The 27,482-nt window shown below is 34.3% G+C and overlaps 1 protein-coding gene across 1 annotated transcript in view; it reads left to right on the top strand.

Moving 5' to 3' along the window:
* GRID2 (glutamate ionotropic receptor delta type subunit 2) overlaps window positions 1-27,482 on the top strand; it is a 1,309,423-nt gene that overhangs the window by 773,023 nt on the left and 508,918 nt on the right. Inside the window, 1 exon segment of the mRNA XM_021100736.1 lies at window positions 22,452-22,505. Within this exon segment, the coding sequence (XP_020956395.1) occupies window positions 22,452-22,505 (54 nt within the window).

Raw genomic sequence — 27,482 nt, 5'->3', positions numbered from 1 at the left:
TATGCTACAGTGCCACCTTCTGGAACACAAAAGGAAGGCTCCCAACTACTACCAACCTGTTGAATTATTTGAATCAAAGTAAACAAAGACCTGCCTAAATCAAAACATGTTCACTATTTTAAGTAAGGCAGCAGGGACACTTCTATCCTTTACCATGAAAAGCCATGCTAATATGATATCACAAAAAGGGATAATTTTCCATCAACTAAACCCAAAGTTGGAATATTGTAATTTAAAATAACTGTCATGAAAAAATTGAACAAGCTACATGAAAACTCAGGCAATACAATGATCTCAGGAATAAAATTAAGGAACAGAAGGAGTAAGAAAGAGTACTTTACCAAAGAGATAGAAATCCTTAAGAAGAACCAAAAAGAAATTCTGGAGCTTCCTCATCAATAAATGAGATGAGGAAAGCATTAGAAAGCACTGGGCATAGAACAGATCAGATGAAAGAGAGAATAAGTGAGGTCAAGATTAGAAATATAGAAATGATTCAGGTGGAATAGAAGAGAAAACTAAGATTTTTAAAAAGTGAATAAACACTACAAGAATGACCTGACTCCATTAGAAAAGCCAACATAAGAGTAATGGGTATCAATGAAAAGAAAATAAGAAGAAGGAAGCAGAGAGCATATTTAAAGAAATAATAGTTGAGAACTTCCCAAACCTGAGGAAGGAACTAGAAATACAACTCCACAAAGCTAATAGAATATCTAATTATTACAAAGCAAAGACTCTCTTCAAGACACATTATGTTAAGTCTGATAAAATTCAATGATAAAAAATTTTAAAGGCAGCCTGGGAAAAAAGGACAGTGACCTACAAAAGAATCCCCATTAGACTTTCAGCAGATTTCTCAGCAGAAACTCTCTCCTAGGTAGGCTAGGAGAGAGTGGAATGATATTCAAAATATTGGAAGTTAGAAACTGCTGGCCAAGAATACTCTACCTGATGGCAAAGTTATCCTTCAAATATGAAGAAATAAAGACTTTATCAGACAATCAAAAGCTGAGTGAGTTTATCACTAGTCCTGCCTTAAGAGAGATTTCAAAAAGAGCTTTTAGAGCTAAAACAAAAAGATGAAATATACAAAACTGATTGATATGATAGTCAAAATTAAAACATCATAACTATTTTCTTAGAGTAGTAAACTTAACTATGGCTTAGGGTTACTGGAAAAGAGCATTAAAAATAACTATAGCTACTTCAACTTGTAACAAACTCATAGCATAAAAAGATAATTTATAACATCAAAAATATAAAGATGGAAGAGCAAAAGGATGGAATTTTTATAGGTGAGTGAAGAAAAATTGCATCATCAAGTAAAGACTATTTTATCTATGAGAGATTTCATGTAAACCTCATGGTAACCACAAAGTGAAAACCCAGAGCGGAGACAAAAAACAAGGATGGAAATTTTATAGGTGAGTGAAGAAAAATTGCATCATCAGAGTAAAGACTATTTTATCTATGAGAGATTTCATGTAAACCTCATGGTAACCACAAAGTGAAAATCCAGAGCAGAGGCAAAAAACAAAAAAGAGGAGACTGAGGAAATCACCTTGAAACCAACAACTATAAAAGTAAACAGGAACATAATGAAAAAGAAACAAAATAAGCAGAAGGCAAAAGATAAAATGGCAGTAGTAAGTGCTTATGTATCAATAATCACCCTAAATGTAAATGGGTTGAATTTACCAATTCAAAGCACAGAATGACTGGCTAGACAGAAAAAACAAACAAACAAAAAAACAAGCAAACAAAACAAGACTCAACTATATTCTGCATGTAGGTTACTCATTTCAGTTCTAAAGACTCATACAGGCTCAAAGTGAAAGAATAGAAGATGATATTCCAAACAAACAGACACAAAAATACAGTGGGTGTAGTCATACATATATTAGACAAAATAGACATCAAGCCAAAAAAAGATAATAAGAAAAAAAAGGTCATTATGTAATTATTAAGGAGTCAATACATCAAGAAGACATAACAATCATAAATATATATGCTCTCAACACCTGAGCACTGATATTCAACAACAGGAGGAACTTGAAAAGATCTGCATATATATGGAAACTAAATAACATACTTCAAGACAACCAGTGGATCAAAGAAGAAATCAAAAGGTAAATTAACAATTATCTTGGAGTTCTCATTGGGGCTCAGGGGATTAAGAACCTGATATAGTGTCTGTGAGGATGCAGGTTTGATCCCTGGCCAACTCAGTGGGTTAAAGATCCAGGAGTGCCACAAGTTGCGGCATAGATTGCAGATGTGGCTTGGATCCAGTGTTGCTGCGGGTGTGACATAGGCCTACAGCTGCAGCTCCAATTTGTCTCCTAGCCCCAGAACTTCCATATGCCACAGGGTGGCCATAAAAAAGAAAAAAATATCTTGAAACAAATGAAAGTGAAAACACAACATATCAAATATTGTGGGGTGCAGCAAAAGCAGTTCGTAGAGGAAAGTTAATAGTAATAAACACATACATTAAGAAATTTAAAAGATCTCAATAAACAACCTAATTTTACACCTCAAGGAACTAGAAAAAAACATATAAAGCCCAAAGTTAACAGATGAAAGGAAATAATAAGGATAAGTGTGGAAATAAATGAAATAGAGTCCAGAAAAACAATAGAAAGGATTAACAACATGAAGAGACAGTTTTTTGAAAAGATAAATGAAAGTGAAATTAATAAACTTTTAACCATACTAAGAAAAAAAGAGACGCAAATAAAATTAGAAATGTAAGAGGAAAAATTACAACTGATACCACAGAATTACAACCGATACATAGATTATGAGACTACTATGAGAAATTATATGCCAACAAAATATATAACCTTAAAAAATGGATACATTTCTAGAAATATTTAACCTACTAGGACTGAATCAGGAAGAACTAGAAAATATGAACAGATCAATAACAAATAAAGATAACTGAATCAGTAATCAACCAGCTCCCAACACAGAAAACTCTGGGACTAGGCAGCTTCTCTAAAAGAGAATTTAAAGAAGAAATAACATCAATACTCCTCAAACTATTCCGGAATATTGAGGGGGAGGGAAACTTCCAAAGTCATTCTCTTAGGTCAGCATTACTTTGATACCAAAACCATATAAGGATACCATCTAGACAACTACAGGCCAACATCCCTGATAAAAATAGTTGCAAAGATTTTCCACAATATATTAGCAAAATTGATTCAAGAATACATTAAAAGGATAACACAGCATTATCAAGTGGGATTTGTTCCTGGGATGCAAGGATGGTTCAAAGCAAATCAATAAAATGAAAAATAAAAATCACATGATGATCTCAGTAAACACAGAATAAGCATTTGATAAGATAAAACATTGTTTCATGATAACTTCAGAGACTGTGTATGGCGGGAACACACCTCAACATGATACACGCCATAAGTGCCAAATCCATGGCTAACAGAATACATAATGTAGGGAAACTTAAAGTATTTTTACAAAGATCAGGAACAAGGCAAAGATGCTCACTCTTACCACTCCTGTTCAATCCAGTACATGGAATTCCTAGCTAGAACAGATAGGCAAGACAAAGAAAAGGCATCCAAATCAGAAAGGAAGTAATTTTTTTTCTGATGATATGATCCTATATAAAGAAATTCCTAGAGAATCAGTCAAAAAACTGTTGGAATGATAAGCAATTTCGGTAAAATGATACAAAAATCAATTGCATTCTTTTTTTGTTCTTTTTCTTTTTTGGCCACACTTGCAGCATGTGGTGGTTCCCAGGCCAAGGATCAAACCTGCACCACAGTAGCAACTCGAGCCACTGCAGTGGCAACACCAGAGCCTTAACCCACTGAGCCACAAGAGAACTTCCATTTGCATTCTTGTACACTAATGAAAAGGCATCTGAAAAAGAAATAAAAACCCTATTTGTCAAAAACAATAAAATACTTAAGAATAATTTTTAACCAAAGAAGGGAAAGATCTGTACAGTGAAAACTACAAAACTTTACTGAAAGAAATTGAGGAGGATACAAACAAATGGAAAAACATCCCATGTCCATGGATCTGAGGAATTAAATTACCATATTACTCAAAACTGTGTATAGATTCAATGCAGTTCCCATTAAAATACCAAAGGCATTCTTCTCAGAAATAGAAACAATTCTAGAATTTGTTTGTAACCACAGAAGACTCCCAATAGCCAAAGCAATGCTGTGAAAAAAGAACACAACTGTAGATATCACACTTCTGAATTTCAAACTATACTATTAAAAAAATAGTAGTAAAAGCAATATGGTGCTGGCACAAAAATAGACACATGGAACAATGGAACAGATTAGGAAGCCCAGAATTAAACCCTGGTGTCTAGAGTCAACTAAACTAATTCAAGAATACACTAAAAGGGTAACAGAGCAGGATCAGGGGGGATTTGTTCCTCAGATGCAAGGATCTTCTTCAGCATTATCATCAATACTACCATATGAATATTTTTTTCATGGTTCTAGGGAGGCTCTGATTGTTCGTTCAATGTGTGTGCTTTCACTGAATCACTTTTGTTCGGTACGTCACTAAATCATACATGTATTCATTGGGTTTTCTTAAAGAAAAAAATTAAACTAAGATCTTCTTGACTCTGCTTTAAATGTTTTTTTTCTAATTTTGTTACAAAAGTGAAATATAATTAGCATATATAGCATTACCATCATATTTTAACCTGAAATTTCTCATTTGGAATTTTTTATTACCATTTATAGTCTTTAAAACTGTAAATATTCATATTATTGACTGCTAAAAAGCAGTAACTTTTAAAAATGATTGATGGAATAGAAAATCTACAATAAATCAAATTTCTTGCCCCCTCACATAGTGAGATCCTCTTCTTGAACTGGAAGAATGATACCCCTCTAAGTGTTGACTTTTCTTGCCTTCTTCAGATGAGCATATTTATAATTACGCACGTCCAAACTTGTCAAATTGTCTTTGCATCCCTCTTTTGTATCATATTTTAAAATTACATAGCTTAGAGAGCTCAGTGGTTTCATAGTTTGTTCCCCAAACTAAAATGTCTTAAGGGGATAATCTGGCACTTTTCTTTTGCTTTTGTTAAAACCACATCAAACTCTAGTCTTTACATAGAATTTTTGTTTATATCCCTGATATTTTTAGAATTTTATATGGATTTCTATATTTTATTAAACTACATCTGAAAAAGCACCATTGATTTCTTTAAATTGGAATAGCCATTGACTTAATAAAGAGGACTTAAGTAAACTCTCAAGGAAGATCTTATTCTTTATTCAAGATTTACTCTCTCCTCAACTCCATTCAGATATTTGGCAGATTGGATGGCCCTTGAAATTCTGGTGCATCACCTGACAATTTCGATCATACTTTCAATTTTGCACAACAAATATTTGATATGTTCCAGGCTTTGAATCATATCTTACTCTCAACCCTAAAAACCTCCTTTACTTGGCTCTCAAGAACATTTTGGAATTTGAAATGTTTTCTTTTAGCTTTCTTAACGTTGTAGCCAAAGCTAAAGAGATGGATTTTCTCACGAGTGTGTAATTTTACAAATATAATTTAGGACAAAGAAAAATTGCATTAGTTAGCAGAATGACACAATTTTCTAGCTGTAAAGCCAGACCATCCTTTGACCTATTTTTTTTCTCTTTTCTGTTATTATTTTAACTGCAGTTCTCAATTAGTCTTTGAGCTCATTCTTTTCTTTGAATTTGCAGAGACCTTTTCTCATGAAGCTTTAAGTAAATGTTAAAATATAATTTTCAAATATGTATAATTCTAAATTATCTTGCAAGGTAATTGTGATTTTTATTAAGGCAAATCAGAAAAATTGCAAAATTGCAAAATATTTATCTGGAAATAAATCTTAGTGAGATTGTATTAGCTCTGAAAATGATATAACCCAAGTTTCAAAAAATCAAATGAAGATAAGTAACTGTATATTTAACTATATATTTGCTAAATAAAATTTAAGAAAATTAGAGAAAAGAAGACATAGTTTATTTTTGATTTTTTTATTACTCAATTTATTACATTTATAGTTGTACAATGAACATCACAATCCAGTTTTAAAGGATTTCCATCTCATAACCCCAGCAATTCCCCCCACCCAAAAATATGAAATGCTTCACGAACTTGCATGTCATCCTTGTTCAGGGGCCATGCTAATCTTCTCTGTATCGTTCCAATTTTAGTATATGTGCTGCTGAAGTGAGCACAGAAGACATAGTTGATTTTTAAATGGAGGTTTTTATTGTTTTCTTTTTTCTTTTTTTTGTCTTTTGTCTTTTGCCTTTTTAGGGCTGCACCTGCGGCATATGGAGATTCCTAGGCCAGGGGTCAAACTGGAGCTGTAGCTGCCAGCCTACACCACAGCCACAGCAACAGGGGATCCAAGCCACGTCTGCAATCTACACCAGAGCTCATGGCAACGCTGGATCCTTAACACACTGAGCAAGGCCAGGGATTGAGCCCGTGTCCTCTTGGATACTGATTGGTTTCATTAACCACTGAGCCACAACAAGAATTTTCTTTTTTAAGAAAAAGTTGAAACTGATGAGAGTCTTTATAAAAATTGAATGATATTATTCTATGATAAAAAAAGTATCCTAGAAAGAATTCAGTCCTGTTTAAAGATCAGTTGGTAATAAATGCTGTTTTGTATAACAGAGCCACATTTTTGTACAGCCAAAATTAGATCAACATTGTTAATCAAGTATATTTTAACAAAAATGAAAAATTAAAAAAAATTAAATTTAGAAAGAAATATGATTTATCTGCTCTGCCTGCTCTGCATACTAGAATCCTATATGCATTAATAACCTGTCTTCATCACAGCCTGTATATCTACTTTTCAAATGCTGAGAGAGATCCTTTCACTATAGCCTCAGTACTTAGAAACACCAATTTTTTGAATTAATTGAGCCCATGTGATGATTTTTTAATATAAAATTTTAAATTTTTATAAATTCTGGTTAAATATAATTAATGTTTTACAAATCATAAATTTTGTATGATGGTTATTCTAACTCTTCAACCTCTCACCTTTAAAGATGTTTTAAAATATCTTATTTAAAAAATATCTGTACCAATATTATTCAGATTTGTATTTTTGTCACATTGAGATTTGGCTAGTTGTCCTCTCTGTGTCCCCAGCTGGTTTTGTTTAAGGCCAGTCTGTCCTGGCATATCAATTCTTTGTGTCAAGGAATATGTAACTATTCATAAAAGTACCAATCTCAGCTTTCCATTTATTTCAAGTTCATTTTAAGTATATTTTATTTATCTATAACATTTCAATAAAATCTTGCATCTACTATATTCTGAAAAATGTGAGCTAGTTTTTGCTTATTAAACTCAGAATGTCTTCTATTCATTTCTGCATGAACATTCAGAATTCTTTTTATGCTTTCTCAGTGTCTTTCTGTAATAGCAATAACCTCCCCTTTGCATTCTGCATTTCTTAATTGAAGTATAGTTGATTTACAGTGTTCTGTTAATTTTTTGTTGTATAGCAAAGCGATTCAGTTATGTGTGTGTGTGTGTGTGTGTGTGTGTGTGTGGTGAGAGAGTGTGTTCTAGTTCTAATTTCATTGATTTACATACAGCTATCCAACTTTTCTAGCACCACTTGCTGAAGACACTTTATTTTTTCCATTGTGTATTGTTGCCTCCTTTTTCAAAAATTAATTGGACCATAGTTTGTACAGATTTGTTTCTGGGCTCTCCATTCTGTTCCATTGATCCAGTTCTGTTTTTCTGCCAGTACTCCACTGTTTCAATTACTGTAGCTTTGCAGTATTATTTGAAGTCAGGGAAAGTTATGCTTCCAGCTTTTTTCTTCTTTTTTTTTTTTTCCCTCAGGATTGCTTTGGCAGTTCTAGATCTTTTATGGTTCCATATAAATTTTTGAATTATTTGTTCTGTCAAAAATGTCATGGGTAATTTGATAGGGACTGCATTACATCTGTAGAATGCTTTGGGTAGTATGGCCATTTTAACAATATTAGTTCTTCCCATCTAAGAGCATGTCATATCTTGCCATTTCTTTGAATCATCTTCAGCTTCCTTTATTAATGCTTAATAGTCTCGGCATATAAGTCTTTCACCTCCTTGGGCAGGTTTATTCCTAAGGATTTTTTTTTAATGTGATATAAAAAGGGATTATCTTTTTACATGTCCTTTCTGATATTTTATTGTTGGTGTAAAAAATGCAGCTGATTTATGTATGTTAATCTTATATCCTGCTATTTTGCTGAATTTGTTTTATTAGTTCAGGTAATTGTGTGTGGAGTCTTTAGGGGTTTCTAAATATAGTATCATGTCTTCTGCATATAATGACAATGTTACCTCTTCCTCTCCAATTTAAATACCTTCTATTTCTCTCTCTTGCCTGATCACTGTGGCTAGGACTTCTACTACTATGTTGAAGAGAAGTAGTGTGAGTGAGCATCCTTGTCTTGTTCCAGATTTTAGCAGGAAATCTTTCAGTTTTTCATCATTGATTATTATAATGTCTGTGAGTTTGTCATAAATAGCTATTATTATATTAAGATATGTTCGTTCCATACCCACTTTCATAAGAGATTTTTATCATGAATGGATACTGAATTTTATCAAATGCTTTTTATGTATTTATTGAGATGATCATGTGGTCTTAGTCTTTTTGGTGTGGTGTATCTCATTGATTAATTTGTGTATGTTGAACCATCCTTGTGAACTTGGGATGAATCCGAATTTTTCATGGTGTATGATCTTTTTTAATATGTTGTTGGATTCAGTTTTGTTGAGCATTTTTGCATCTATATTCAGTAATGTATTCTGCATTTGAAGATTTGATCCTAATAGGATGCTATTCAGTTTTTGGGGGGCAAGTTAGTATTCTTATGGATATAACCATGATTTTGGAAGAGAGAAATAGTAATTTACCCACACAGAAGCTGGACCCATTACTTTATTAGCATTGAGCTAACTGCACTGTAAATCATACTGCAAATCAAAGTGAATTATGTCTACAGGAACTAGCATACTAAACTAAACTACTGTAGACACTTTATTCATTAGAGAATAATGACTTAGTCTGTAGTGAGGGTATATGTATATTTATGTATTTTAAAACGCTGTGCTATAACTGTGTCTGCAAAACAAAACTCTCATGCCAGTAAAAACCAGATCACTCCATTTCAAAATTGTGGTGATCAGATCACAGAATGCTATTTACTTCAACTGTGTTCTTTTCCTTAATTCTCACAAGAAAAGTACTACTAAAGTACTTTTAAAGAAAGTCTTCAAGGCATCTTGGAAGAAAGGCTTTTGAAGCTTGTCATCCAGCCTGCATTATGACTGTTCTTAAATTTCCCTAGAGAGGAAAGCAGGTGATTCTCAAATTGCAGCCAAATAGTGCATCTCTGGAGTCTGATGCAGACCAGGGAATTGTTAGCTAATAATCTTTGCTGTCTGACATTTGCATTCTGACCTAAGTAAACTGTTAAATTGTGCTAAATATGACACTATCCTGTGAAAGAGTGCTAAGTATTTAAGTAAACTGTGAAACATATGGGAGATCCTAAATCAGTTTGTAACTTTTAAAAATGGACCAAGAAAGTCCTGGCATGTATTTCCAGGTCACTACATGAATTAGGAACCACAATTGTGCCACACAGCATTTATGACCTCAACACTAGTGACAAAAACACAGCTTAGTCCCTTTGTATAATTCCTAATAAAAGTTAATTCTCAAGAAGAAAACTGACTAAAGAGCAAAAATACATACAGTGATCTTCATAATATGTTTTCTTTTTATCTGCCTGGAAATAGTTAAAACAAGACTTGATACGTCATTTAACAAATTAGCAAACTGATTCTTACTATTGAACCTAGAATGGCATATAAGAAACAAAGAGGAGGAGTTCCCGTCATGGCACAGTGGTTAACGAATCCAAATAGGAACCATGAGGTTGCAGGTTCAATCCCTGGCCTTGCTCAGTGGGTTAAGAATTCGGTGTTGCCGTGAGCTGTAGTGTAGGTCACAGACGCAGCTTCGATCCCATGTTGCTGTGGCTGTGGTGTAGGCTGGCGGCTACAGCTCCAATTGGACCCCTAGCCTGGGAACCTCCATATGCCGCGGGAGAGGCCCTAGAAAAGGCAAAAATACAAAAAAAAAAAAAAAAAAAAAAAAAGAGAGAGAAATAAATAAAGAGGAGGCAAATTTCAATGATGTATTTCAGGATATAATTGGTAGCCTATTCTCAAGGCTGACTCTATCACTTGGAGATCAAAACAAAATAAAACATTGTAGTAAATTAAAAACTATGTTTACCGATCCCCCAAATCAATTATTTTAAATAGTAATCCATTACTCCAAATGGAAAATGGTATGATAAGAGTAATTTGGCTAAGGGCATGAGTTGTGCCACAATTATTGGATTATAAATAGCAACATTTTAATAAGTGTAAAGAAGTTTACTTCAAGTAGATGCTATTTTTAAGCAATCAGCTTAAAATGACTATTCTTTTGTCGTGTCTTTTATGTAAAGGTGTATGGCCTTAGTTATTTCTCCTGGAATATTACATGTCCTCTGGCAGGCACAGTTACACTCTTCATATTCCTAATAAGCATCCAGTAAAGTTAGGCTGAAAGCTCACTTAGAACAAAGAGCAAGTCTGTCGTGCTCAGTGGAATAATTCCAGTCCTAGTACTGTTGCCAGTATATTTCAGGTGCTCAAAAAGTTTGAATGGTCTTGTTAAATCAATTGAATAGATGTAGAATCAATGCCAAGTCATCACACTCAGACCTTGATGAGGATATTGGTTTTTTTTTTTTTTTAAAAAAAAAAAACATTGGATCTTAAAATGATTAAATCTGCAATGCGGACGTCACCTGGAAACTTGTTAGATACGCAGATTCTCAGACTTCATGATAGACTTTCGATATCAGAAATTATTGGGGTGAGCCCAGCAATCTGTTTAAAACACCCTCCAGGTGATTCTAATGTGTGCTAAAACTGAGAATCACCAAGGTAAAGAAACCTCACGACTCTCTGCATAGTGACATCAAAGCTTTTTAGAATTAAGAGAGTGTCTCAACAGTCTGTTATAGAAAGACAACTCCTGTGGACAGATTGTGCATAATTTTAATTTCTCAAGAAGTTTTCTACTTCTTAAGAACTGCTTTATTTTAACTAGAGGAACTAGTCCCTCTTCATGTGTAGCAAATTGAGTGTTTTGTGTAAGGAGGCTGACTTAGTTGGTGGTACTAGTTCAGATCCTGAGATCAGAACTTGGGTACAGATGGTGTATTAGGGAGTTGGTCCCAAAAAAGCACAAGTGGGGAAGTGATAAACATGAAGGAGTAAAGAGAAGAGCCAGTCGAGAATGTGTTACCGAGTTCCCGTCGTGGCACAGCGGAAGCGATTCCAACTAGGAACCATGAGGTTGTGGTGCGATCCCTGGCCTCACTCAGTGGGTTGAGGATCTGGCATCGCTGTGAGCTGTGGTGTAGGTCACAGATGTGGCTCCGATCTGGCGTTGCTGTGGCTCTGGCATAGGCTGGCAGCAACAGCTCCAGTTAGACCCCTAGCCTGGGAACCTCCATATTCCACGGGTGCAGCCCTAAAAAGACAAAAAAAGAAAAAAGTTTTTAGGAAAAAAAAAAGAATTACTAAGAACAGATCACAAATGTGATAAAAATAGGGTTCAATCCAACAGCAAACCTTCTGAGAAACTCTGTGTGAAATATACTTTAGAATCGTCCCCATGGAAGGTAGGGATTGGAGCCTTTATCTCCTTCCCCCCATCCCCATTGGCTGAAAGTTTTCCTACAGTGATGCTAACATACCCTCACATCTAGGTTATGTTTTGTATCCTCAGGCAGAGAAGATGAGAGACACAAGCTCTTGAAATGGGACATGTCAATATGTTGGAAACTGTTTTCACATCCAGTTGCAGGCAGTTCACACAGCCTGAGAGGCTGTGAGGCAAAGCAACCCTCTAACATGATAATTCTCACTTCGTTCATGATAATCATTTAATGTCTATTATGAGATAGGTTCAGAGTTAGTGGCTGGGAATATAAAAAATAGATAAACCATCATCTGTGTCTTAAGATTGTAGGGTAGTAGAGACGTAGACCAAAAGATAATTAAAATATAATTTGATATTTTCAGTGGTGTGACATATATTTATGTATATTTTTGTATAAATTTATAAGAGGAATTTACTGGGGAGAGGGTGTAGGGATCGTGGTAGACTTAGAGGTGATGATGATAACCATGGGAAAGGGGAATCCTCAAAGACACTGAGAGGCTGACCACGTGTCTTTGGGGGCAAGGATGTTATAGACAGAAGCCAGAATGATTGCAATGTGAATGGAAGGTATAAAAAAGGAGAAAATAGTCATAAGCAATATTTGAGAAGACTGTCTGTACAAGCTGGTTGAGTGGTTATGTGTCAGGTAGAAAGAAATCTAGCATCCCATAGGTGGTACATTGAGAGATAACGAAGGCACAAGCCTGTTGCAGATTCCCCAAAGATGAAAGAAGAAAGGGATCCAAAGTTCTATTGAAATGAGCAGGCCCTTTTTTTGGAGGATGAGTGCATGTTTTACTGCAGAAGAGGAGATGAATGAAATCAAGATGATGTGTCTTTATCTGTAAAATGGGGAACATAATAGCACTGCCTTCAAAGTGTTGTTAGGAGACCTAACTGATGGAAAGACACTAAAATCTTTATCACTGCTTCTCACAGGTAAGACAAACCCCACAAATATATTATTCAAATAAGGATTTTGTTTGCCTATTTTGCTTTGGATTTTAGAGGGGCAATTTTGAGGGCTTGAAACCATGCCTACCTGTTGATCTTTATTCATTACCACTTTAAATAGGAAATAGTTACTTGTGAAGTTATCAGGAAAATGGGCTAGGGGAGCTAGTTGAAGGTTGAAGGCCACTGCTATGGGAAATGGAGAGATGTAAAACTTATGAGACATATACATAGAAGAATTGCTAGTTGGAATCTAGTGTCTAGTAAAGGTTGGAATCCATGATTTCGAGTGACACTAAACCACACAGCTGTGTGATTCATTTCTAGGAAAGGTGGAGGACTATATTCTAAGACATGTAAACAGCATTCAGGGTAACACTAGTTATTTTGCAGAAATTCTGCAGTATAAACACAGATAGATAAGCATATATATAAACAATTTTATCATGAGGTTTAAGATAAATGAACATTCTAAAATGGGTAAGAAGGATTTGAATATTCTAGCATTATGCCATCACAGCCCAGGTTCCTTTGTCAAACTCTGTAATTCTGTTCTACAAATGACATTTTGTTTGAGCAGTTAGCAGTTGGTGCCTCAGTTTCAACTGACATTTTGTTACTAAACACAGTTCTAACACCATAAGGTGATTTGTCAGTGGTAAGAAAAAGATGGTTTATATTTCACTATAGTGAAATAGCACAGACGGGAGAGTCAATTGCTTGGAATTCTGGAGAGTGTCCATGCTGTCAAGTCCAACACCACTGAAAACATTTTTTTACAGTAGACTGCAAGGTATAATTTTTATTTAAAAAAAAAAGCCCTGAAAGAAACTTAGAAACATCAAAAAGCTCGAATGTATTGTTTTGATTCTATAAAAATTCAAGGATCATACATCCCTCCCATCAGCTTAAATATCTTGAGAATGGCCAACACAATCACTTTAGGTATGTGTCCATGGAAGTTCACATTTTTTGTTTCTTTGTTTTTCTTTTGGATACTTTGTGTATTGAAACTAATAAGACTTTTTGCATATGTTTTCCCCCTGTGAAAGCTTTTGATTCTAGAATCATCAGCATTTTTTACCATTCTTGATAGTTTAGAAAGCAGATTCCCTATGAAATACTGAAACAGCCCAGGGATAACAGAAATATCAAACTAGGAATATGTTTTAATAGGTAATAATCAACTCACAGGTGGCTTCATCAATGATAAGCTATTGATAACCCAGAATAGGCTAATGATTAACGGACTAACAGCAGAAATTAAATGATTAGGCCCTTTTTGGAAGATAGGATGAGTAATGCATGTTTTACTGCCTGGGAACTTCCATATGCTGAGGATGTGGCTATAAAAAGCAAAAAAAAAAAAAAAAACCCAAAACAAAACCCTATCATTTAAACTCAAGCCCAGTTATTTAAATTTTATGTTGTTTTTCTAATACCACATAGCTTCCAAGTTGTGAGGTGTTTGACTTTGGATATTTGAAATGTGTTATTTCTATACTTCATTACCATGAAAATAATCAAGATCTCCTCAGTTGATGAAATATGAATTGGGTCATTTTCTGATTATTTAATTTTTTGAAATTAAATTCTATCTGATGTCTTTCTTTTGATACAAGTCTATCAAATACATTAGCCCTAGGTGAAGTAGAGATCTAAAGATGTATAAACCCAAGTTAGGGCTATATAATTATCTTTTTCCTACAAGCAACATTTAGTGAAAATCTGCCTTGTGCCTGGCAACAAGTTTTATTGAAACTCTGTGATCTGTCACTGATTATTCTTAGGGTATAGACCAGTGATCAAAATGGAATTCTCACTTCTGTGGGGCTTATATTTTGGTTTGCAGAAAGAACTTATGTGTGTGTGTGTGTGTGTGTGTGTGTGTGTGTGATGTGGGATAAGTGCCTGAGGGGAGCAAGGATGGGTATTGTAGAAGGCATGCCTGCTGGAGTGACATTTAGACAGAAAGGGAAGGAGGAGCCATGTGCATGTCCTGCGTGGAAGAGCAAAGCAGGGGCAGGCAGGACTGTACAGAGGACCAGCAAGAAGGCTAGTCCCGCTGAAGCACAGGGAGTAAGGGAATAAGACACAAGATACCCTCACAACCAATTACATAACCACATACTATTTAATTAAGGCTGGAATAAAAGTTTGTTCACAGTGTTAGAGAGTGCAAGAGGGGGAAACAGTAAATACTGCCTGGGGTTAGGGATGTAGGGGTGAGAAAGGATTTGACATTTGTTTCAGTCTTTGAATTTTGAGAAATGCTTTGTCAAGGAGAGAGGATGGAGAACAGATCAAAAGGAACAGAGCAAAGGCATCCAAGTTCACAGTTGTGAAGGGCCTGTATGTTGCCTTTTGATGTGATCAGCAGACTTCCCTATAAGATTTTATTTTCTTTATTTGCTTCAAGAGAGCAACAAAGCCTTATTTCATAAATTCCAGCAATTAAGTGCCATTGTGTCCCCAAATCATCATTTTATGTCCTGATCATAACCCAGGAAAGAACTCTTATTTATTTTTGACAGTTATACTTAAGAGTTAATCTACTCTGCCAAGAGTCATTTAGCTTTTAAAAAATAAATAAAACAATTATTTTAGTGTAATTCCTTTCTTGTGCTAAAGTGAACATATTAGAACATAAAATAGACAAGGCAAGGGATGAATGATCCTTCAACAAACACTGCTTTTCCTAATTGTTTGAGGATAAGTTACCTTTAATCGTACAGGTAGAAGAACCTCGATGAAAGCAGAAACTCACAAAGGATTAAAACAGTAACACAGTGGTCCCCCACACTGGAAATAATTGTCAAATATCAATATATGCCCCCTCTGGCAAAGTGTTGAAATCCTGAATTCACTTTTAATCACTGTTTAATCTCTGTTCAATGATAGGACACAGGAAGATGGTCTATGCCATATAATGAACACAGATTCTCAATTTTCTTATGTTAGCACCCGTCTTTCCACATTAAGAAGCATAGCAGGTAGCATACTCCTGGCCAGATCTCAGCAGTGGCATATTTCCATCTCCCAGGGGGTGTGGGAAGACCCAACTGCACAGCAGTAACAATAATTCTAGCATATCCGTTTATGAAATAACTTTGGCAGTAATGGCAAGAGGATTTGGATGAAAGTGTATTTGTGGTCTTCCAGCTGGAAGATCAGAGCAGAGATTCTAAAGCAAAAGGCACAGAGTGGGATGGCAGATAGTGGCTGCTTGGATAAGAACAGAAGAGAGTTGAGGATCCATGCTGAGCTCCAGGGGAAGTGCAAACAAGACAGTCCTTTCAGATTATCTTCATGCTGCCCACAGTCAGGGCGAGAGATTACTGATGCCATCTGCTGGATATACTTGGGATTTAAAAATGAAATCTGCACAAATGATACTCCAGTGGCTCTTTATCCTATGACTGCAGTTCTTCTAGTGAGAAGGAAAAACAAAACAATGTCATGTACCTTAAGGCTGAAACTTTGTATCATCACGCTGCACTTTAGAGAATTATAATATTTAATTGCATTTTTTTTAGCAGAACTCTGTGGTGGTACAGTTTAGCCATTTATGACACTCAGGCAACTGGATGTTGAGTCTGTACTATAAATCCATGAATCTCTTACTAAAAATCTACTATGTACTGTAAACTTTATACATAATACACTAGCTTTCTGTATTTTATTGGGAGGAGGTAGTGCTTTGGTTTTGTCTTATTTTAATTAGAAATGAAGAACATGATTAAAAGGAAAAAATAACCAGTATCACTATTTCATTAGAACTATTGCATATGATTTTGGGTTTTATATAAAATATGGTAATTCAGTGTTTTTAATATATGTTTTTGTTCTGTGGAAAATTTCCTTTTGTTGCACTTTCTGTAGGATTATTTTAAGACTATGATTTTAAAATTAGAAAATTACTCATGGTGCATCAATAAAATTTTACAACTCTTAGAAATGTGTGGCTAAATTAGCATTGATTCTAATCTACAACTCCCCAAAAATACTAATCCTGTGAGATTTATAGTGGGAAAATGGTTTCTATGAACAAATATATTTTGGAGTATGCTACTTTCTACATATCTTATCTTGGAGTTCCATAAAGCACATTCGTTAAAATACGAGATATTGGATCTACTAATCTCAAACTGATGCGACCTATTGCATTTGGAGTAGATAAGCAATGAGATCCTTCTGTGTAGCACAGGGAACTATGTCTAGTCACTTGTGATGCAACATGATGGAGGATAATGTGAGAAAAAGAATCTATACATATGTATGACTGGGTCACTTTGCTGTACAGCAGAAACTGACAGAACATTGGAAATCAACTACAATAAAAAATAAAAAAATAATGAACTAAACAAAAAAATGAGGTAGTGGTATTTATTGAGAGTTTACTTTATGCTATTTTTGCATTTAATCTTTGTCATGATTCTGTTCTGTGGGCACTATTATTAACCCTAGTGACAAACCTAGTGACAGTTCTGAGGCTTACAGAATCGGTAATTGGTTGAAAGTCACAGTGTAAGAAAATGGAGAAAACTCTCTGACTTTAGAGCTCATGCTCATGAGTCTGAATCCATGTGCTTAAAATAATAATATCTGAAATAATATTACACATTAGTATGGCCTATATGTTTATTATGTTCCAATATTGTTATTAACCTGTAAAAGCTTTGAAGATTAATAATACAGTAACGGCATCTATTTAACTTACCTTTACTTGGCATTTCTAAATCTATTTGGCTGCGTGATACTTCCAAATTTTAGTGGAAATAGTATCCCACAGAATACAGTTCTGGAAATGCTGATATAAGCTCTAGTATTGCAATAGACGTGGAGCCAAGAAGGGAGTATTTCTTTAGTATTTCTCTGGCTACTTGCTCCAAATAACTGCTGTTGTCTTTCCCCAGGCATGCCACTCACAGGATTTCACTTGACGCTTTGGAAAGGGCAGGAATAGGAAGCAAACACCTGATATCTTTGCTGCTGCAGGTGCACAGAGCATAGGAACCCTTTGCATAAATGTGTAATATAGTATATCCTGCAAAGGGAGTGAGCTTAATTTAGTTAAGCCACAAGGTTGAGTGAAAAACAGCATGCTGCTATTATTGTTAAGTCAATTAAATTGTCCTCTGTGCCTGTAGGAACTGTTCCACATTTATTACCAGTGAGATACACGCTCTGGCAGTTTCTTTGCTTCGGATTGTCTTATATTTAGCACATCTAAAGATTTGAGAACGGATGATGGAAGACATGGTGATAAATTGTCAGGCTTTTCTAAAGATTCAGAAGTTCTAAAGTTCCTGCCAGTGACAGATGGTCTGTCCTTACTCATCGCTTGTCTTCCTGACAGGACTTGATTTTTCCCCCCTTTTTGGTGCAGTTTTCTTAAAGAAAGCTCAGCTTCTTGGGAGGTAGGGTATTCTCATTTGTTATAACCATGTTACCATATACTGATGTGGCAGCAACTCTCTGGAACACCCTCCATGCTCCGTCTGCTCTATGAGTGTACATGTGGGTAGTGATAAGAGAGAAGCATGGGGCAAGACGGGAGAGAAACAGATTACCAACAAAAACCTGTTGGTAATCCTTTCTCCCTGTCATTTTTGTAGCCCAACCTGCTAGAGTCCCTGTTAGTTTTTTCCTACTGATCTGCTACTTTCTTTTGATAACCCAAGCACAATGTGATCTTATGGACAGTGCCTATTATTATTATGGTAATAAAGTATATCTTATTTTTAGGAACTTCATTATTTCTCATAGCAATCTTTTTTTTTAATTTTAGTTTAAAAAGTACGGTTAGTGTGTACCAACTTGCTCGCTATTTATAAGAATCCATAATGAGACTGAACACCTATAAGAGAGATGAACTTAAATATAGAATAGGTTCCTACTGGGGGAAAAAGAAGACTGTTTCAATCAAATCACTTAATCTTTTTCATTGGCTTCAAATATATTTACTGCTGAAACAGGAGATGTACTACATAAGGTAAGGAAGACAAAAAAGGCAACGATTTTCTCTGTTTGAGTTCTAGTATAGCTGGAAATAAATATAAAGGCTTAAAATATGCTAGGATGTCTCACCAATTTGTTCTTCATCCTTTATCCAGAAGTAATTCAGTCCTTCAAGTTAGGAATGCAACTAGTTTGATACAACATTACTTAGGCTGAAGTATATCAAATGGAAAGTGATGAACATGAATTAAAAATATAAAAAATCATCAGATGAATTGGTTTGGAATTCACAATAATTGTTTGATATTTGTTGTCTATACATATAGCTGAGAATTTCTTTTTATGTAAATATGTCTTTCCTAAGGATGTTCACTATGTTAACTTGCTTTGGTTAGATGTGGGAAGCATAAACATTATTCCTCATGTTTATCTTTTCTTTCAGCTCTACTGTAAATTTTACTTCTCTGGATAAATATATACATATACCTATACTACATACTTGTATAGGTACGGTAGTGGATTATATATAGATATCTATAAAATATATATAAGTATATGCATAATATAAATAGATACATAGTAGGTTGCCAAGGTTGAGGCTTGAACTCCCCATCATCTTTTTATGCCCCTTACTAAATGCTCCTTCCATTGCAGATACAGCTACCTTTTTAATTAGTGGCTTTATACATTTTTTAATGATTTTTATTTTTTTCCATCATAGCTGGTTTACAGTGTTCTGCCAATTTTCTACTGTACAGCATGGTGACCCAGTTACACATACATGTATACATTCTTTTTTCTCACATTATCATGCTCTGTCATATGTGACCAGGCATAGTTTCCAGTGCTACAACGCAGGATCTCATTGCTAATCCATTCCAAAAGCAATAAATAGTCTGCATGAAATTGGAGATGCAGCTGCAGCTGCAGGTTACACCACAGCCACAGCAGCGCAGAATCCGAGCCTCATCTGCAACTAAAATGAGTAATTAGTGGCTTTATACATTACTTACTTTTAGTAACATTCAGTTATGAAAAAAAATCAGAGAAGGCATGCCAGCTCATTGGTTATTCATGAAGATGTTAACCTAGAACTAAGGGAATCATATCCCTCTTTTAGAGGCTAGTTCCTAAGATAAAGAGTGAAATCATTAATCTTCTGTGTACAACATAGACAAGTTTGAAAGATTCTTTATAACACAATGTTGCAGTAATACATAGATTTTAGTTGTGTATGCACGTGTATTTTGTTATACGATTAAAGGGAAGAGACCACTTCGTCATTCTTAGGTACTTTCCTGATAGAATTTGTTTTCCTCCCCCAATGAAAAATGGTTTCATAAACAAAGTCCTGAATGCTCAGTATTCATGAAAAGACTGAAAAATATGGTACAGTTTTGAAATCATGCTTTTATCAAATCACAGAATTTAAAATTATTCTAATGTGTAAGTTTATTAAAACAAATGTTTAAGGTTAGAAAAAGGTTAGTAAAAATGCATTGCAGTAAAAAGACACGCTAAGTTACCCTAACAAGTAGATCCAAAATACAATGTCTGAACATAGCAGAGTTTTATTTCTGTCTTAGCACAATACCACATCAGGGAGTAGGGGAAGGGGTCTGCTCCATGAACTCGAGTGATTGTGATAAATGAATTAGTAAAATAAATTACTAATTTATGTCATAATATGCTCATATTTTTCATCGTTTCAAATGTATACTGCAAAGTGTCATATTTTAGTGTAAAACCAAAGGTAAGGGTAAGACACCTGAAGCAAAGGGTCTCTTTGTAACTGACCTTAAGGAAAGGAGGGTGGCAGAGTAGGTAGAATCATGGACTTAGATGAAATACTTTCCTTTCTCCTTTATTGAAACACAAGATTGATCCTGTACTTATAGACTGTTTCATGCTTTACCTGAGTTTATTTCAAGACAGAGAATGCAAAGGAGGAGTAAATTTTATGGTCTAGACAACAAATCAATCTTACTGTTGTAACTCTTACCTTCTAGTTATTATATAAATGCTATTGCACAAAACAGCTTTTAAATAAAAGTTAATACAGAGTTAACAGGAATTAACTATGAGTTAACGCACAATTCTCATTGACTAAATTTTGCATAATCTTTCCACATGGTACAGATTTTCTAAATGGGGATAATTTAAACTGAGTCATCTCTTCACTTTACTACTAATATTGCTAAGAATTTACTAATACTGCTTCAGAATTAGTTTCAATCTATAGTTTGGCTTTCAATTCTCTTTTATCTGAATCCTTCCTATTTCTATATGTTAGCCATGTGTTTTTTTTTTGCACATGTACGACATGCTTCTCTGGGCATTACTGGTATTAGGTGATTTTTTTAGCTAAAACTGAAAACTGCCGTGGGTCATATTTTTTACATTGTTTCACCTAAAAGATGAACATGTGTGTGTTATGAAAAAAGAATATGATCGCTTAAAAATTGATAAAATGTGTTAACTTCTATGATAATATATAATCTATAGACCTTAGTAAGGTCCTAAAAATCTATATGATGTATAATGAAATAGTATAAAATATATACAAAAGTTTTTAAAAGATTACACAAATAATTATATACTTTGAGAAAATATTGGATCACATAAAAATATATTTTCAAATTTATTCTCATAATTCAATGCATTTTTCAGTAGGCATTCCTCCATAGGACAGAGACTAACTCCTAAAAAGTAATTCACACTGTGTGACAATTCCTTTCTAGTTATAAGCATCTTCACTTAAAACCCAATCTTTTAGTATTATTGATGAAAATATCAAAACAATCTCTTAAAAAACAGTCTAACCTATTAGATATCTCTATGTTCCATGGCATGAATCATCAGAACATGATTTGGAATTTGTGCAGTAAAACTTGATAGAATGGAAACTTTGATACAAAAGCTACCTCTCTCTCTCTCTCTCTCTCTCTCTCTCTCTCTCTCTCTCACACACACACACACACACACACGGGTTATTTTATTTTATTTTTCTGCCTAAGCCAAGGATCGTTTAGAATCAGTTTACCCAAAGTTATTCAGTCATGATTGCTACCTATGCATAGTTTACATTTCCTTTTACTTAACTTTTCTTTCTGTTTATATCATAGGCAAAGCTACTGAAATTACCTCCCCATAATTTGTACTAATACAGGATTTATTGCTTTTAGTCTTTCATTCAGATAATTTTACAATTAGATCTCCTTTGAATAGACATATACAAAGCTTTTCAGAACACAGAGAATTTTACTTGGTCAAGCCAATAACAAACATATACATGGGGAAATAGCAGATAAGAATGTTAAGTTAGAGCCAGATTAGGGAGGGATATGTACTTAGATATTTATTAGGTAGATAATAGAAGGTGATGAAGGTTTATTTAGAATAGGAAATGTGATTCTAATTCTGCTCTCAGTTAAATTACTTAATACTATTATTTATGTTATTTTTTAGTTGAAACCTTTGTTTTTCTAGACTTTTAATTTATTATATTTTCAAACTTGTGTAGCAAGTCTACAGTGCACCTAGCAAGATGATCACAAATGGTTTGCCAACAGTTTTCCATCCTCAGCGGGAGTAACAAAGAACGTTTTAACATGTGATACACTTTTGCCCTTTGCCAAGCATATGTATTTAGTTTGGTTTGCTTTTCACAATTAATGCTGACTGATAGCTGGTTTCTTTTCAATTCCAGGTTGTGGAGACTAATTTGGTTGCTTTTGACTGTCACTGGATCATTATAAATGAGGTAAAGCCAAGTAAACCTTACTGTCAACTGAGTCCTATTTTCATGTGTATAGTCAGAGCACTTCCTACGGCCTTGAGTTTCTAACAGGAAACAGAACACAAAGTAAACTTTCAGTTTATTGAGTAGATTCTGTTAAATGAAAATAGGATAAGGGCTTTTTAAAAAAATTATAAAGGGCTTTGCATGACTAAAATGAATAGAGAATGTCTTCCCTACGGGGTATCTTTTAGCCTTTCCGTTGGCACACGCTGCCTACTTTGGGAGATCATCTTTATAAAAACTACAGTTCATCTTTGTAAGCAAAGTGAATTCCTCCCAGTGGAGTACTTGTGTTCCATTTATATTTTACTGTTGTTTCTAGGACTTTTATATCCAACTCCCTTACAAGTGGATTAAATAGTTCAGCACATGAATATGAATAAACAAGAACAGATTGTTTTTCTTTTCATAAAGAAATACAACTGTTTTTAAATCCACCAACTTGTCAAATTTCTTGTGAAAGTTTATTGATTTTTTTTTTGTGAGGACAATACTTAAGATTAAAAATACAGGAGTTCCCATTTTTAAGAATATTTTTAGTATTCTTAAAAATACTAAAAGCTAGCCTGGTATCCATGAGGATGTGGGTTCGATCCGTGGCCTTGCTCAGTGGGTTAAGGATCCGGCGTTGCCACAAGCTGCAGCATAGGTTGCAGATGCAGCTCGGATCGAGTGTTGCCATGGATGAGGTGGAGGCTGGCAGCCACAGCTCATTTTCGACCCGTAGCCTGGGAAATTCCATATGCTGCAGGTGCAGCCATAGAAAGGAAAAGGAAAAAAAAAAAAAGATTAAAAATGAGGTATTACAACATGAGAGCCCTGTGAAATAAGTTGTTCCATTAGCACCTGCCAGTCAAAATTGGAAAGGAAAAGAACAGATCAGTCAGGGACAAATAATGACATCACAAGGATCTCTCCTCAATGAGACCTAGTATTCAACATATATATTACTTATGAATAAAAATAATGTACTATCAACAAATACTAAATATTGAATGACGGAGTAATATGTTTTGTCTCAGAAACTAAATAACCTTTTGGGCCAGAAATCTGGTTTTGTAGTCAGTAAGATAGGTTTAATCCTGGCTATGAGATTGGCTAACAGTGATACTATGGATATATAATATAATCATCCTGTGCCTCAGGGGTTTTTTGTTTGTTGGTTTGTATGGTATCTATCATAATATTTATTTTACAAGTTCATAAGAAAAAATTAAATGAAATATTACCTGACGCTCTTAACATAGCAACAAATGACACTCAATAAATGGTACTACAGGCATGATCAGAGCACATCAAAGTTCAGAGATCACTTCTCACACATTATTTTGTGTTATAAAGTATTGAGGGAATGGGATCCATAGAAAGTATATGAATTGTCTCTCCGTACAACAGAAAAATAAAAATGATTCTTAGTTTCAAGCTGTTTCTCCTACACCACACTTCATTGATGGAATTTTAGCTCCCTTGATGGTTCTTTTAGTTCAGTTTAAAGGCACTGGAAACATCTTACAAGCCTATTTTTCCTCTGCCAAACTAGGTCTACATGATATTTCAGTGTATTTCTTATATCAAATTAAGATGTGTTTTTCTGAGATCCCCACAGATAATATGTATATATGATATCTGCTTCTCAATGAAGATTTTAACATCTTTAAATTTCTAATACCTCTCAAGTTTCCATCTAAAATGACTAAATATCAAGTTAGAGTAAATGGAAAAGGAAAACTTAACAAACCTTCACGATAACTTTTAAAATTAATGATTTTCATCTCTATTTTTCTGCAAGGAATCTAAGGTTCAAATAAGTTAAACAGTTTGTCAGATATTACACAACTTTTAAGAGATGATAATGAGACTTAAAAACCTAGTCTTTTTCCAGGCTAAAGCTTTGGTTGTTGTTGCTTTGTTTTCTTTTTTTTTGATAATTTTTCTTATAGGTGATATTTTTGTAATTTCTGCTCCCTAATTTCAATTTTATAGCAGCAGTTATCACATTACCTTTTGTCTTTAGCTTATTATTTTCTAGATTACTGTTTTGAAATAGAGAACCCACATAATTCTTTGTTTTTAATCTCACATCTACCTTCTAATGGGGCCCTGGCCATTCAGATATTCCTATATAAAACAAGCTGGAGTCATTTTGCTTGTTTATGTCAATTTTGCTGAAAAGGGGAAAAAAGTTTTTCTTAACTCCTGAGAAACATGGAATAATCAAACCAATCAACGCTGACAATTGATAAATAGAAGTGTCCACTCCTTTCTATTTTTCAGTAAAATTGCAGAAGGGACTTGGAAATTAACTCTTTTTCCATATCCAACTTAACATCTAACCCTATAGTTGAATCTTAAAAGTATGAATCCAGGTAGAGAGAGCTTCCCGGATCACCAGTGGCCAACAGCGGTCAACAAGTCCACTGTTGACTTGTCAATTTGTGCTGTGAAAGAAATCATTCCTTCATATTATAAGCAGGAAATCTGAATACCAGGTATTTCCTTGATGATGAAAATCATGGAAAGAATAATAGCTTCTATTATACTGTATCTATCATAAACATTATAACTCATTTTGTTGAACTTATTAAATTTTATCTCATACAATATTAGGAAGCAAATGATGTTAAATGGATGTTCTCTAAGTTGGGCCACTGTTTTCCGAATAAAACATCCACACAAACAAAGCAATCTAACCTACTAACAACTCAATAAATGTTAGAAGTATAGAAGATAGTATAGAAGACTTCAGTTCTTTTTTCATCCTTCACACTTGGGTTTTCTAGTATAAACTGTCATAACTTTACCTTTACCACAGAAACCCTGATCCTTTTTTTTTTTCTCATAGCCCTCTTTAGTAGTCCTTGAGCAGAGATGAAATTTGGGGGGGGGGGTGAAGAGGACAGGTCAATGCCACTTCACCTTTGAAACATCTGAAATTATATTATTCTATTTATTTTCCTAAACTGGTTAAAACTGAGAGATCAAGCATGTTTTCTGTGTATTCATCCCTAAGAAAAACCATCTGTCCACTTATCTGTGGTTAGCACTCTTACTTCCAAAAGATTCCCTTCAGCTACCTCATTCTCTCTGAAATATGCCTCAGGCAACTTGAGTCTCACTACCATTATTTTATTTACAGCCCTGTTGATAATGGATAAATCATAATTCACCCTAGTTTTCTTAAAAGAATAAACGTGGATCTTTCATATTTGCTAGGAAGATAATAAAGTATAAAAGGAGCAACATCAACAACAAAGCCCAACAACATGCAAATGCCCATTTTGATTGAATGTGGAAATTGTGAATTTCATGAGTTTGGTTTGTGTAGCTATTTTGTTGCTAATTTTAAAATGGGTTGCAAACATTTATTTAATCTTATTGCACAAAGAGAAACTATAAATCAAAGTTGTCACTGTGCACATGATACAAATTGATGTGGAAACTTGACAACAATATGTATTTTTTCATTTGCATTAAGTATGCTATAATAATGAGAGGCTATGCTATTTCATGAGGTGTAATCAATCATATGTTAGTAGTCGGTAGCTGTATTTATCTTTCTCCTGCAAGCAGTGGATCCAGCACCGAACAACAGCCTTTCCATATAAGTATTGCCATCCCTTCAGGGTCCTGAAGCAGATGGCCTAGCACTTTATTTAAGTTTTACAAAAGTTAGAAATTAAAGATAGGAAGATAAACACTGTTTAGAGCTGCAAGAAGTGTATTGCTATATATACACCCCTCTATTCCTTGATGAGACTGAACCTGACTTTTGGTGTCAGGACTTATTTAAATAGTTTAAGCTCTTATTCTCTGTCACGGCAGAGTTCTGTAGTTAAGAAGTTATTGTTGAGATTTGAAATTCATGCCTATATCTGTAATGAATGCTTTTCATTTTATTTTTAGTTTAGTGATTAATTGAACTGCTAACTACTAATCTGCCATGCAGAAAGTTGCCATTCTCCTGTTCTTCCTGCTGCTCTAGTCTACAGTTGGTTTTGTTGCATATTTCATACTATTTGTATAATTATTTCACATTAATATTAAAATTTGTGGAAGCATCAAAGGATCATCTTTGCTAAAGCATGAAGAGTATAAATATATCAGCAACACAACAACAACAACAAAAACCACAATCTTTTCTAATTACACCACATAATACACTGCTTAATATCATTACTTAAATCTGCTTTATTTAGAATGGGTGAAATTACTAAAGCATCCCAGTGTCTGTACTTAAAGTTTCAAAATGTATCTATCTTTAGAAGATAGTTTGGTGAAATCTTGCCATTCATTCATTTTTTTAAATTGATCAAAATTTAATGAATACCTATTACAAGCCAAGAACTTTTTTAGATGTAAAGAGATAAAAGAATGGGAAAAGGAAGAAGAGGTCCCTTTTCTGAAATAGTATGAATAATATAGATTGGCATCCAACCTAATGGATTTTGAGAGTCTTTCCTTCCTTAGAATTCTATTAACTTAAGCCTGAAGCTGATATCCTATAAGGATTCAGGAGTGATCTAGTCCTCCAGAAAGATTTGTTCTGTGAAGTAACTGTTTCTGGGTGGATTATATCCTTGCTAGATATTTTATATATCCTTCACTCTTACACAGTTCAGAGTTAACCCAGCATTAAACTATCACAGAAAAGTGAGTAAGAATCTTTTCTTGTGTAATGAAGAATCTTTTCTTTACTTTGGATATGCATTGGTTTGATTCTTAATAATCTTTGATAAATCCATGTAAATTATTTTGGGGAAAAAAGACTGTAGGCCTTGTTCTTAAAGAAGAAAAATTGAGAAACAATTAGGCACACTAAAACATATTTGTTCATTTTTATTGCAGTGTTAATTCTATTTTATAAATATACTCATTCATATAAAGAATACAGAAAGGACAAGTAATTTTATAATTTAGCTTCTTTAAATTATTTCAAAC

The sequence above is a fragment of the Sus scrofa genome, chromosome 8 (genome assembly GCF_000003025.6).
Source record: "Sus scrofa isolate TJ Tabasco breed Duroc chromosome 8, Sscrofa11.1, whole genome shotgun sequence".
Taxonomy (NCBI): domain Eukaryota; kingdom Metazoa; phylum Chordata; class Mammalia; order Artiodactyla; family Suidae; genus Sus; species Sus scrofa.
The sequence above is the reverse complement of the archived record's forward strand: the minus strand, read 5'-3'. Positions and strand labels throughout refer to the sequence as shown.